General features: G+C 37.5%; 2 protein-coding genes across 5 annotated transcripts in view; both read right to left on the reverse strand.

The window, feature by feature from the left end:
• The window catches only part of LOC132117967 (PHD finger protein 20-like), a 37,082-nt gene extending 26,859 nt beyond the window's left edge, over nucleotides 1-10,223 (reverse strand). For both annotated transcript variants that reach the window (XM_059527381.1, XM_059527379.1), the window contains exons 1-10: nucleotides 10,067-10,223; nucleotides 7,829-7,936; nucleotides 7,420-7,591; nucleotides 7,244-7,328; nucleotides 6,221-6,294; nucleotides 5,679-6,138; nucleotides 4,945-5,046; nucleotides 4,710-4,835; nucleotides 4,477-4,542; nucleotides 4,136-4,384 (exon numbers count right to left, since the gene is read on the reverse strand). In XM_059527381.1, coding sequence (XP_059383364.1) covers nucleotides 4,136-4,384; nucleotides 4,477-4,542; nucleotides 4,710-4,835; nucleotides 4,945-5,046; nucleotides 5,679-6,138; nucleotides 6,221-6,294; nucleotides 7,244-7,328; nucleotides 7,420-7,591; nucleotides 7,829-7,911 — 1,417 coding nt within the window. In that variant the 5' untranslated portion in view covers nucleotides 7,912-7,936; nucleotides 10,067-10,223. The remainder of the gene's footprint in view (nucleotides 1-4,135; nucleotides 4,385-4,476; nucleotides 4,543-4,709; nucleotides 4,836-4,944; nucleotides 5,047-5,678; nucleotides 6,139-6,220; nucleotides 6,295-7,243; nucleotides 7,329-7,419; nucleotides 7,592-7,828; nucleotides 7,937-10,066) is intronic.
• Nucleotides 10,224-12,859: 2,636 nt separating this feature from the next.
• The window catches only part of LOC132117968 (rho GTPase-activating protein 39-like), a 73,078-nt gene continuing 72,256 nt past the window's right edge, over nucleotides 12,860-13,681 (reverse strand). For all 3 annotated transcript variants that reach the window (XM_059527383.1, XM_059527382.1, XM_059527384.1), the window contains one exon: nucleotides 12,860-13,628. In XM_059527383.1, the coding sequence (XP_059383366.1) occupies nucleotides 13,434-13,628 (195 nt within the window). In that variant the 3' untranslated portion in view covers nucleotides 12,860-13,433. The remainder of the gene's footprint in view (nucleotides 13,629-13,681) is intronic.

The raw sequence follows: 13,681 nt of genomic DNA on the forward strand, positions 1-13,681 counted from the left end.
AATAACTATTTTAGTCACAGATTGATCATAAACCCAGCTGCAAGGCTTCCTACCAGTGGCCATCCTTCACAAAACGCGACATCTACCACAAATTTATCATTGGTAGAATGCAAAATGTTTCAAAACAAGCATTTCACTCAAATATAAATTTGGAAAATATTTCAAACATTTAACCCAGGGGAGAAAATCAACCTGCCACAACAGTTTCTCCAATTCAGTGCAAAACATGAACATTTGGCAACCCTGCATCCAAAGTGATTTAATACTCAGCATATTGATAGAGGTTCCCTGAAGAACGAAAATTATGTGCAATATGATAATGTTTGCAGGAGCACACAGTAATGGTCAGAAATTCAGCCGGAGCGGGATTAAGAAAACAGCGCACACAATGAATGGTGACTGTAAAAAGCAAAAGCCGAATCCAGGACATTTTGGGCGATTTAGAAATCCTGGCCAGACACATTTTTTAGGTCCAAAAACAGGACATGAAAAGAGGACGTATGGTCACCCTATGTAAACAATTTGCAAAGTTACAAAGCACAAAATCCACTGCAATGCGAGTTATAAATCAAAACAGAATTCAGAATTCAGTTCAAATCTAAATTTTCACACAATTCAAACAACTGTGGGTCTACATCTCACAATTCACTTGTCTCACAGTTAATTCAGATTTTTCATGTAAATATGCAATTATGACTTTAACGCACAATCTCTCTGAAAGTTAACATCTTTCAATATCTCAGAATTCTGAGTTTACATTTCCAAAATAAATAAGGTAGCTGTCACTTATTGTTTTTCTTGTAATTTTGAGTTTATTTTAATATATTTTTTTTCTTTTGTCTGAAAATGGACTTATGAACTCAAAATTGTAAGTTTACATCTGACAATTCTGTTTTTTTTTTCCTCTGTATTCTGAGTTTGGATCTCACAATCCCCCTCCCCACACACTTTTTATCTCACAATTAATTTTTTTTTTTACTTGTAAATGTGAAATTATGATTTTAACTCACAATTATATTTCACTGTTCTGTATCTTAATTTCCTCAATTTCTCTGAATCCTGAGTTTACATCTCATAGTTCTGTTTTTCTTGTTTTTCCACAGAAATACACAAATAAATAAAGGTTACTATTTTTTCTCTTCAGGGAGTTAAGACAACCCCAAAACTTTTTATGCATTTTGCATGCATTTCATTCTCATGACAATGGCATTTTTGAGAGTCTGAAAATGCAAACGTTTGAAAACGGGTTTCAAAGTGAACATTTTTGAAAATGATACCATTATCGACAAAAGAGTTATTAACCTTTGATAACAGTAATATCATGTGCATGTGTATTATAGGTTGAGTGCACAGGTGTGTAGTGTTTCTTTACAAAGAACTACATCAACTAGTAACGTGGCATAAATAATGCAACATTTTTAGTCATTTTCACAGATTTGTGTGGACAGGAATTGTTTTGAGTAGGTTGTCATCCATACACAAAAGTTTTCAAACTTTTACATTTTTAGTTCATATTTGCCATGCATCACAGACTGGGCTTTTTGGAAACGCTGGCTTCAAAGAGTCTGGAACTAAAACAGTGCATTTGAGGTCAAGAGTGAAAGAGAGGAGCTGCAGTGATGCACATTATGAGAAAAAATATTATATATATATATATATATATACAGTACATTACTATTTGTAATGTTTTTGAAAGAAGTTTCTTCTGCTCATCAAGCCTGCATTTATTTGATCAAAAATACAGATTTTTTTTTTAATATTGTGATATATTATTACAACTTAAAATAATAGTTTTTAAATTTATTATACTTTAACTTATCATTTATTTCTGTGATGCAAAGCTGAATTTTTAGGATCATTATCACATGATCCTTTAGAAATCATTCTAATATGATGATTCATTATCAAAGTTGGAAACAGTTCTGCTGCTTAATATTTTTTCAGAACATGTGATACTTTTTTAGGATACTTTGATGAATAAAAAAAAAAGAAGCTATGTTTTTAAAATATAAATATATTGTAATAACAATATACACTACTGGTCAGTAATTTGGGGTCAGTAATTTTTTTTCTTTCTTTTTTTTAAAATAAAATCAATACTTTTATTCAGCAAGGATGTGTTAAATTGATAAAAAGTGATAGTAAAGAAAATATATTATTAGAATATATAGTATTAGAATTTTGTTTTTATTTTGAATAAATGCAGTTCTTTTTAACCTTTTATTCATCAAATATATTAGACAGCAGAACTGTTTCTAACACTCATAATAAATCAGAATATTAGAATGATTTCTAAATGATCATGTGATAGACTGGATGTTGTATGTGACAAGGCTGGAGTAATGATGCTGAAAATTCAGCTTTGCATCACAGGAATAAATAATTTTTTAAAAATATATTCAAATAGAAAACTATTATTTTAAGTTGTAATAATATTTCACAATATTACAGTTTTTTCTGTATTTTTGATCAAATAAATGCAGGCTTGACGAGCAGAAGAAGTTCTTTCGAAAACATTAAAAATAGTAATGTTTCCAAACTTTTGGTCTGTACTGTATGTGTATATATATATATATATATATATATATATATATATATATATATATATTAGGGGTGTAACGATACGCGTATTCGTATTGAACCGTTCGGTTCGTTTGACTAATTAATTATATTTGGAAAATAAAAAAAATTGTGAAATATAAAATGATATGCGTTCAACAAGGTAGCCCAATAACCCAAACGACGTAACAGGCAACGCCCCTGACACCCCCGAAGAAGAAAAAAACACCAACTTATATGTTTATATTAGGCTACTCAGTCAGCCGCTCGCTCACTCAGTACGCGCTGAAGATTCGTTGCAAAATGGCCAATGCGTTTAACAGACCAGAAATAGAAGATCCTCCAATAACCAACAGGTCTGGTGTTTGGGTGCACTTTGGATTCCCTGTAAGCTATAATGGTGATGGCAAGAGAGCGGTGGATAAAAACAACAACGATATGTCGCATCTAGGGTACACCAGCGGGAATACAAAAAAAAAAAAAAAAAACAGGCGGGAATACTTGAAACATGTCAACTCATTTACGCCGACATCACCTTAGTGTGTCAGTATCTGGGAAAAGACGGAAAAAAGGAGAAACATACACGCAACAAACTATCCCCGCAGCATTTAGACAGACATTTCCAACAGATTCAAACAGGGCAAAAGACATCACCACGGCGATTGGTAGGCTACATTTATGTTATAGCCGCGGATATGAGACCTTACTATTTACCATTCATTCTATCATCACCATTATAGCTTACAGGGAATCCAAAGTGCACCCAAACACCAGACCTGTTGGTTATTGGAGGATCTTCTATTTCTGGTTTGTTAAACACATTAGCCATTTTGCAACGAGCCTTCAGCGCGTACTGAGTGAGCGAGCGCATAGGTTTTAAGAACATGCTTAATGTAATTGAGCCCCGTTACAATATTCCTTCACGAGCCCATTTCAGACAGACCGTAATTCCTGCTTTGTTCCAAAAAACATAAGCCCTATAGAGAACCAATTGAGTAAAAACACACTCGATATAGAGTTATAGAGTTCCATATAAAAAGTTACATCTTTGTATTTGTTCATAACTAATATAACATTTTCATTTTTTATTTATAAGGAGCTGTTTTTGTTTTATACAGTATGCTGCTAAGAAAACACCATAGAAGATGGGTAAAGAATAGCTCCATCAATGTTCAATGTAAAAAAAAAAAAACATACTTTGTTAGTTTTAATAAAACATTTTTTAAAAATCAAGGGAATTTATCTGCCAATTTTTTCTTTTTGCTGTATCTAAAACGTACCGAACCGTGACACCAGTGTATTGTATCGAACCGAACCGTGAATTTTGTGAACCGTTACACCCCTAATATATATATATATTTTTTTAAGCATGTAAATGCCTCCTAGCAGACCCCAAAACAAGGTGATGAACTTGTAAATGAGCATTATATGGGTATGTTTATAATGCTGAGTTTTGCACAAAAATGCACATAAATGTGGACAAAATGTGAACGGACTTCACCAGCAACCCAAACAAAAACAAGCACCCACACAAACAGCTGAAGTAAATACTGATAGATGAAGTGTGTGCACTAACGGTGGGGAGACGAGACGGTCCGGCGCCTGCGAGGGGTCTCCTGGCTTTGGTTCTGTTTGTCAGAGAAGCACGTCTGGGTGCAGTCAGGGGGGCTTGGGTCGCTCTGTGCGTGATAGTACTTCATGTGGTAGTGCAGCAGAGACGCCTTGCGGAAAGACTTGAGGCAGCCTGCGATCGTGCATTTGAACGGGTTGTGGTCCAGCTCGATGGACAGGATAGGGGGCGGCTGGTTTTTGATGACCCTGTACACTGAGGGAGGAAAACGGGAAATGAGGTCACATACCGCCAGGTCTTTGTACTGTATCGGTGAGAGAGAGTGAAAGTGAGGGTGGTGTACTCACATGGTTCTCTGCTATACTTGTTTGTGGTTGGAAGGTGGATTGTTTGCGGCTGTTTGACTGCTGCAGCTGAGAAAGCAATGCATCAGTTAGCACATCACATCAAATCAACAAGATTTTTACATATTCTGAAGAAAAGGGAAGTGGTGCCTCATGCAATAAATCCCAAAAGCAATAACGATTCAGTCTAAGCAAACACATTTGATGATCAAATTGAAACAAAGGAGGATGTTTACCGGGATCAGGTGTGGATCCTGCCTCCTCTTTGGGTGCTGTATTTTCTGCAGGACTGGTTGAGCCATCCTTACTTTCTGAAGTCTCCGGGACAGAGTCCGGTTTGATTTGGGATCGACTGTTTCTGTCTATGGGGGGATCAGAGGCACAGTGTCCTGTCAGATGGTTTAATTACCAACTAGCATAAAGAACAGCAGCTGGAACAACAAAAATGAAGAATAATAAAAGAGAGTGAACCTGTGCTTGAGTTGGCTCTGCTCCTTTTGGACGGTGGCATCTGTCCCGTTGATGCACGTCTCTTCCTCAGTTCTGGACCGTTGGACTTTTCCACATCTTTTCCTGTGAGAGACACAAGCCAAGAAATTGAACCATCTAGTCTGAGTCTAACACACAAGATACATCACCCAACAATCCTCTAATTTCAGTCTTTACTGGAAAAACTTACCAAACTACTAAATTAACTCTTGGCCTGGTTAAAAATGCATTGCCACCAGCAAAAATAAGTAACTTAGTGGCAATTTTGGTCTTTTCCCCCTCCGGTTATTTTCAGTTTAGATGGTATCTTGATGGAAACTGCAATACATTATTTTAAGGATTCTTCAATGAATGGAGAGTTCCAAAGAACAACATTTATTTGAAACAGAAATCTTTTGTAACATTAAGACCAAATCTCCACGTCAAACCAACAATAGACTGACAACAATGGGATCACAAATCAGCTTCCATAGCTCAAAACACTGGTCCAGCTAACAAACTGACATGTTCTATCAACAAAACAATTTGCTCTTTAACTGAAACTCCTTGTCTTACAGATTTATATCATATTTATATCTCTTCTCTTGATACTGTCTCTCTATTAGCTACTCAGCAAATGCTGTCCTCTGGAGTGTGTGAGCTTGAATCTAGCTCGGATTTGAATCAAAACAAAATCAAATATTCAGAGTTACCATGTTCCTCTAAACCAGACTCACCATCTGCCACCTTACTCCGTGTCCTTCTGGGCAGACTGGGGCTTTCATCTGTTGCTTCTTCCTTCTCTTTCTGGTCTCTGTCGTTACGGTCAATGCCATTTTGAAGTGCTTGGGACTCCTCCTGTCCTCCATTCATCTCTTTCTCCTCTGGGTTGTTCGCGTCTCCATTCTCAAGCGGTTCTGTCCTGTTTTCTTCACTCTGCTGTTTTTGGTTGTGCTCTGCAGAACTCGATTCTGACTCGTTCAATGTCTGAGCTGCTGCGCTTTCACTCTCTCCACCATTCTGGAGATCTCTGGACTCATCTTCTTCATCCTCCTCTGATTTGCTGTCTCCATCCTGGTCAGACGTGCTGTGTCTCGAGTCGTTACTTCTGCTGGTGCCGTTCTCCTTGGCCTTCCACTTTTTCCTGTTTTGATCGCCCCGCTTTCGAGTCTGCCGATTGGTCTTGTCATCAGAGCTCTGTAGATAAAGACAGACTCATTAATCCTGCATTTTAATGGCCTGGTTTAATAATTAGAGACGAGGCAATCACTTCTCATACCTTGCGGAATGGCTTCACCTTAATCCCCTTCACTGTCTTTACAACTCCATCAAAAAACTTCACTGTGTAGAAACCTGGGACACCACAGAAGCACAGATATTTGTACTGCTCAACACTTTCTTAATGGCATGTGTGTTCATGTATAATACATAGCTACAAACAGATGCACCGATGCTGATATATGTCGGATATTGAAATTAAATGATATTGTAAACAAAACATAACTTAAATCAAGTGTTTTAAATGCTACAAGTGAATGTAGGAATCACAACATTATAAAAAACATTATGAAAAACAGACATTTATTTGGAGAGTGAGATTCAAAATTCTAATCTTTTAACCTAAAAACTTATTCAATTATTAGCGTTTCGTTAAGTTGTAGTCACAGCTAAGGTTACAATGTAAAAATATGTGAAATGAGCAGCACAATTACATATGCAATGTTACATATTCATACGTGTGTATTACTGTACAAAAGTTTAAGGTTAAAAATACAGTAAAAACAAGTTATACTGTGAAATATAACTACAATTAAATATTTAACACGTTTTATTATTATTTTAAAATGTTTTTATTTTATTCTAATTTTGTGAAAATTATTTCAGTAATTTACTTGAGTTTCACAATCATTTAAACATTTATTATTATCAATGTTGAAAAAATTTAGCTTCTTAGTATTTTTATGTAAATGGATCAATGTAATACTCAAAAGTATCCATTCTTTCATTAAAAAAATGAAGTATAATTATTGTTTATTAATTAATTAATATGTATGATAGTAATTATTTTAAAAATATTATATATATATATATATATATATATATATATATATATATATATATATATATATTTTTTTTTTTTTTTTTTATGAAATTATAATCATAATATAATATAGTATTATTATTTAATTTTTAAACATCAGCCAAAAACAGTGGTACACGATTATGTTTCGGCTGCCGTTTTCCTCTGGATCATTCAGAAGATAAACTTCGCATTAATGATGTGAGTGTTGCGAGTACACACCATCTTTGTCCCGGGACAGGATCTTAGCAGGGTAGTACCGACAGTCTGACCAGCTGGCAAGAACTTTCTGGTTGACATGAAAGCCCTGAGAAGAGAAACATACCTATATATAATGCACTTTTATGAGCCCATGCAGCCTGTGAGTGACTCAGCACAGTTTGACAGGAAGTGCTTACCGGAGCGCTCTGGCGTTCAGAGAGACCTTGTTTCCTCAGCTGGATTCGCTCCACGGGTCTGAGGTACGGACTGCTCCAGTCAAACCACTCATCATAACGGTGACTCCACTGCCTGTAGTGGATCAAAACCTTCTCGTCGTCATAGTCGATCTTCTCGATGCTAGCTGCATACCTGTCAACACAAAACAAAGTCAATTCAGATTAGCTACAGATCACATCTGGATCTCGAAAGGCTGTAAAATGTTTGAGGGGAGAATAAATAAATAAATACTCAATTGTAAAATCACAACAACATGATTTAAAATGCTAAATTTTGGAATGCAACCGAACTAGAGGCAACAGCGCCAGTGAAGCGTCTGAATTTCAATCAGACCGAGTGAATGAACGGATAATGAGGAAAGACACTGACCAGTTCTTCAGACTGTCCCTGGCCTCCAGCTGCGCTCCCACCTCAAACGTGATCCCACGCCTGTGAGGAGGGCTCTTTGTCATGCTGTTCACACACTCACACACCAACCTATCAAACCACAGAAACACATCATGGGGTCAGGGGTAAAGGATGTCACGGACGGCTCAACCTTACCAAGGAGCTCATAAATAAACAATATACTACCACCTAAGGTTCACAAGAGAGACCTTTTCCAGCACTTTTTCCAACAATCAGATCAGACTTTTATTTAAAAGCTTATCTTGTTCCCAATACAAATTATCATTAGTGCCAGGTTTCAGCTGTACATTGGTTATGCACTTTTTCTGAATGTCCTTAAAATATAATTTCAATGAATGACTGAACTTTTGGGTGATTTCAACTCATTTTTCATCTCCAAAAGCTTGCATGGAGAAAAAAAAAAAAAAAAGAGACATCACATTTTAGATAATATAGTTTATAAAATGACATATTGAATATTGATATTGTATCTCTGCTTTTTAGGGTGTAATAATGCAGGGTTCCTCGATAGGTGGCCAAGGACCAGTGTTGAACTCACACTGATCAATAAATCATCAAGAAACTACACATTACAAGTCAAATACCTGTTATACACACAATAACCAAAGAAAACTGACCACAGAAGAGGAAAAACAGGTTATGTAAAAATAAACAAAGGGACAAACAGGAGATATTTAAGTACACCAACTCAAACTGAGCATTTTTATTAACCTCCTCATAAATGCATGCTAATTATTAATATTTTGTCTGATAATAACCCACGTGCTTGCTCTCATCTTGTTATTATGGGATATTTATCGGATAAGATGTGCAGGGGGAAAACAACAGACATTTAGTTTACAGCAATGAACATTTCCATAACACTGTTTCCCCATTTCAGCAGTGACGTGGTTAATAGTGCATTTTAGAATAATTAAAATGCATCAAGTAATATTATGAAACGACATGAGGGTGAGGTCATTCATTTCCAAAGCTGCTAGAGAGAGGAAAAACGTTTAAATCTAACTGAGATCATTTTGCCCGTCTGGAGTGTGGAACAAGGCAAAGGAAACTTGAAGCATCACAGACCCAGGAAAGACTGAGATCATTTGCATTAAATCCGCCGATCTTCATCATCATGATCACGTGAAACCGCGCAAGTTTCATAACTGACTCTCGCGCTCCCGGCCTCGTGCGGACAGACACTTTCCTACAGGGTGCATACATGTTAAACACGTCATACTAGCGGGAAACCGGCACATTTGGTTAAACCAATGCATTCACAAACCCACGCATAAACACCACAGCTTCCACTTAACGGCCACGCGCATAGATATCTACTGGCTCTCAAGCGCTGCGTGACGCAAATGGCGCGCGATACGTTTCCTCCTCGTTGTTTATATTGTCAGGCTAGCGGCTAATTTCTACATACCTGTCATAACAAGCCGCAATCAGTAACGTACATCAAATGACAGAGACTGAAGGGAAACGTTTTTTGGGTACAAGGAGGAAAATATCAACGCAAATATCAAAGAATTCAGGCATTGGACTTTTCTTCCACTTCGCGTGCGGAGAAAACGTGGGTGCAACGTTGTCTGCGAACTTGACGCTGACTGCGGTGTTTAGTTTAAGACAGAAGGCGAACAAAACCGCTATGCGATACGATCTGCATAACACAACAACGAGTCAGGCCCTCAAAATAAAGTTTAAGCAATTTGCTTGGCATCTTAAATTGCTGTTTTGACATTACATTGTTCAGTTGCCGACAACGATGCGCAACAACATCAAACCATTTGATTGGGTGAGAGCCCTGACTGACGCGAGCTCCAGCGTTCTGATTGGTTCCGCAGCTGTCACTCAAACTCTGACGCTCATCGGCCTCCTCTCGGCCTACTCCTGGCGGGCATGGGACTAACGTTACCGTAATTACGAGGCGAACAAAAAAGTCTTCCATCTATTAAAGAAGCCTAAACGCGCTTTTATCGCGGTCTTCTTAAGAAGCATGAACGGAGCAGCAGACAAATTCCGTTAATGCATTATTTGAGAAAATCACTTTCATTTGTCCAATTAGCATCAAACAGGAGAACACATGCATGGAGGCAAGTTTCGTTTTAACGGCAACATCATCACACAAACATTAGACATTTCACAATTACAACAAATAAAACGTCCAAGACAGCTACTTAGTATTTTGCAAATTATAATCACAGCACCGTTTACCTTTATTGCTGATAAATGTACCCTGAAACCGAAGAAAGCAAGTCCAAATGCGTGAAGAGTGCTTTGAGGCGCATGCTTTTTAGAGCGCGTCCACGCAGCTTGTTTTCTCCGGCGCGAGGAGCAAGACCGGTGTGTGCGCGAGGTGGAGTCTGTCTGCGCACGCGCAAAACGAGTTTTCCTTGCCGTTTCCTCATTTGGTGGGAATTTTTCCTGTATCATCTTCTCGCTTTACTCGTTTCCCGTCATCGTTATCATTAAAAAAAATATATAATATATATAAAATATTATAGCTTTTCATCAACTCTAAGCCTCATAGATCCCAGTTTGCGAAACCCTAATCTAATAATCTATGTTTGATGGAGATCATTAACCAGCTAAAAATACTGGTAATGATCAGTATTTTGAATGATTCACAAATCTCATTCACAAACTATGGGCAGACTGTGAAAAGAGCACGTTTCTAGAATGTCAAGCTGTTAATCAGTTACTGTGGTGTGATGTTGCATTTACACCACTAGGTGTTAGTATAAGACACCTGTCAGGTCAACACAATTAATATATAGTCACAGCCAACCTTCAGTTCAGAAATGTAAAATATGTCCAGTATGTGTTTTTAAATGAATGTCTGTATGCTTTTGTCCCTTCCTTTACATGTTTCTTTAATAGCCCTGGACTCAAAATAGACCATCACTGGCTCAACGGCTTGATTGCACAATCAAACTGACATTTAAGCAGCATATGCATAACACATCACATATGATTATGATTAGATGACTACCCAAATTGAGCAGATAACAAGGGCAAGGAACTGACGGGTAAGAGCTGACAAAGACACTGAATGAACAGCATTGCTCTTTGACTGGCATGAGATATCTTGAGTAAGGAAATTTGAGCCTGTTTAGAAAGAAACTGAGCTCGATAATAATAATTAAAAAGAATTGGACCTGGAAAAAAGTGTTCTGTTTAGTAGAGAACAAATACATCTTACAACCCATCAATTTCTCAGTTTATTTTTTATTTTTCAGAGTGTGGTTATATGTGTGGCAACAGGTCATTGATGTTTGAGCTTTAGTATTATTTCCAGATTATGACAAGTTTGCATTACTTCAGTTGGTAACAGAACTGGAGAAGATTGCTGACTTCACCACAAGAAGTCACTTTTTTATTCTTTTGAGAGGTTTGTAGATGCTCCTGTCAAGTATATTTTTAATTGAATCTAATCTAAAATAATTTATTAAATATTATTGCAATACATTGACCAAAGTAGTGAATATCCTTCTATTTTATTACTTCAAACTAAGCACCATATGAGCCAATCATTCCATTGTTTTTCAGCTGAAATGAAGAAGTACGAACAGAAAAAAAAATCGATACTTCATGGCACAGACTTCTGTAGTACTGTGCTCATTGTGTTTCAGGTGGAAAGACAGAGACGAATTAAGGAAGTGAAACTCCCGACCACTTCTGTAGAATTATACAAATTTATAAATTTTATTACAGAGTTCTTTATGAAACTATGCAAACACACATCATTCATATCACAGTTCACTGTCATCTCTTACATTAATTAGTAATTCTGAAGAGAATCTGAGCACGTCAGTGTAATGGCACAGCCGTCTGAAGGTAATCTGTGTCTGAGAGGATTTGAGACGACTGCCATTTACCAGCATGCAGTGGTGCCCAAAACCATAGCGGAAAGAGTGCTCATTCCCATAATGCACTGCAACGTTAAGTGCCGTGAGTTCCCCGCATCTAATGAAATACACTTCCAGCTCACTAGTATTCATTCACTTAAAGTGGACTAGTCTGATTAAGGAAATAGTGAATGAGAGTAGAGTTATATAAAGGGTATATCTCTCCACTTTGAGTGATTTTAGTACGGCCACAGTAACGCAAAAATCATTGTCACCTTAATGAGGTTTAAGTACTTTCCTATATCTCAAAATAACACAGCCAAAAGTATAAGTCAGTCATTTGTTGATTGATTCCCCTGAAAAATGTAAACTTTAAATATTTAGACTACCAGACTGACATGGCAACAGCTCGACCAATGGTGTGAGCTTGGGGCGGAGCTATGTGTTCGTTTAACGAGTGGCAGACAGGAGAGGTGTTTGAGGAAATATAAGAGTGTAAAAAAACCATTAATCAGTGGCAAAGGAATAACATTTGGAGGACAAGGCCACATGTCTGCCTTGAGCAAATATTTGTGATTTTTTTTGTATTTGCATACTTGTGTAGAGTATGTTTCTGGCCTAAGTGTTTAACATTTTTGGCCATCTCTTGCTGTTGGAGCTGCTGGATCAACCGAAACCGAAGGCATGTTTGAAATGAAATTTGTTTGTACCACATCCACCATGTTGTTACTGTCACATGACCTACCAGCGTTGCTTCAATGCCATTCATAAATCTTTTCCTGTGGCCTAATGGGATAATAAAGTGTCTATCAAATGCACACTTCAGGATCCTGGTGGTAGTAGTAGGGAATTTTTTGCCTACTGTTTTTTGAAAACGATGATTTCAGATATACTACTCACCTCACATACTGTTTTTTTGCAGTAGGGAAGAATGCGATTTTGAACTTTCTGTGTAACAATGAGCAGCAGCTATCTTGTAAGAGGAGTGGTTCCTGGTTTAAGCTACAGAATAGTTCTGTATAATCATCTTGGATGTAGCCAAACCACATCTGGAAATATCATTTTCTAATTCCAGATGGGACGACTGGGAAAGCTACTGTGAGAGAGTGAATGAAAATTGCTTGTGGTACCAGTTAATTTGGAAACTATGACAGTGCAGAAACGAGGAGGGTGTGTTTAAGGGCACTTGTGCATCTTATACATCAGCGATCATTCTCCATGTAAGGCACCATACCTCAAGCTCAAAGCTTGACCACTAGTATTTTAGAGCTGTCTTTGTGGTCCACAGCTCTTTACGCTTAGCCTTGTACACAGAACTGAAGTCAGAAAATCTCCCCGCACTCATACATGAGCTTACAAACGGACAATATTAAATAATCAGAACACTCACACCATATTAAATTAAGGAAACATGCCGCAGGTCATTTTGCATGTGTGTTATAACGATTATGATTGTCCAATGGATGTATTTCCCTGCTAATCAATATAAAAGACAGAAGAAATAACAAACGTCATGCATTTGATTTGTAGCGGAATCAAATTGAGTCATTTGATTGAGTTCCAACGATGTCTGGCTTCAAGAAGAGTCATAAGAATCAAGTTCAAGATGATTCACATTGAGACAAAGCTGGATTAGTTGAGACGCTGTCCGAACTAATATTAGGATGAGCAGAAGAAGGTCCTGATTCCTATCATCTCCTGAATGATTCGATCTGAACTATGCCGCAAAATAACTAGATTAAGCCCGTGATGAAGCTGGTGTCCAAGTGGACGATGAGTATGCGGAGGAAGGACATCTCTTTCCGCGTGTTTTCAAAGATGACCCGAGGATCATCGGACTGACAGCGCAGACAGTTTGGAGCCATGACCATCGCCAAATTATTCACGTCCATCTTAGTCCTACTCACGTTCACCGGCTGAGCAAAGACCTGGCATGACAGAAAGACAGAGAGTTGAAATAAGTGCTGTTATTGTGCAGGGC

Source organism: Carassius carassius, chromosome 37, assembly GCF_963082965.1.
Source record: "Carassius carassius chromosome 37, fCarCar2.1, whole genome shotgun sequence".
In the NCBI taxonomy this organism is placed as follows: Eukaryota; Metazoa; Chordata; class Actinopteri; order Cypriniformes; family Cyprinidae; genus Carassius; species Carassius carassius.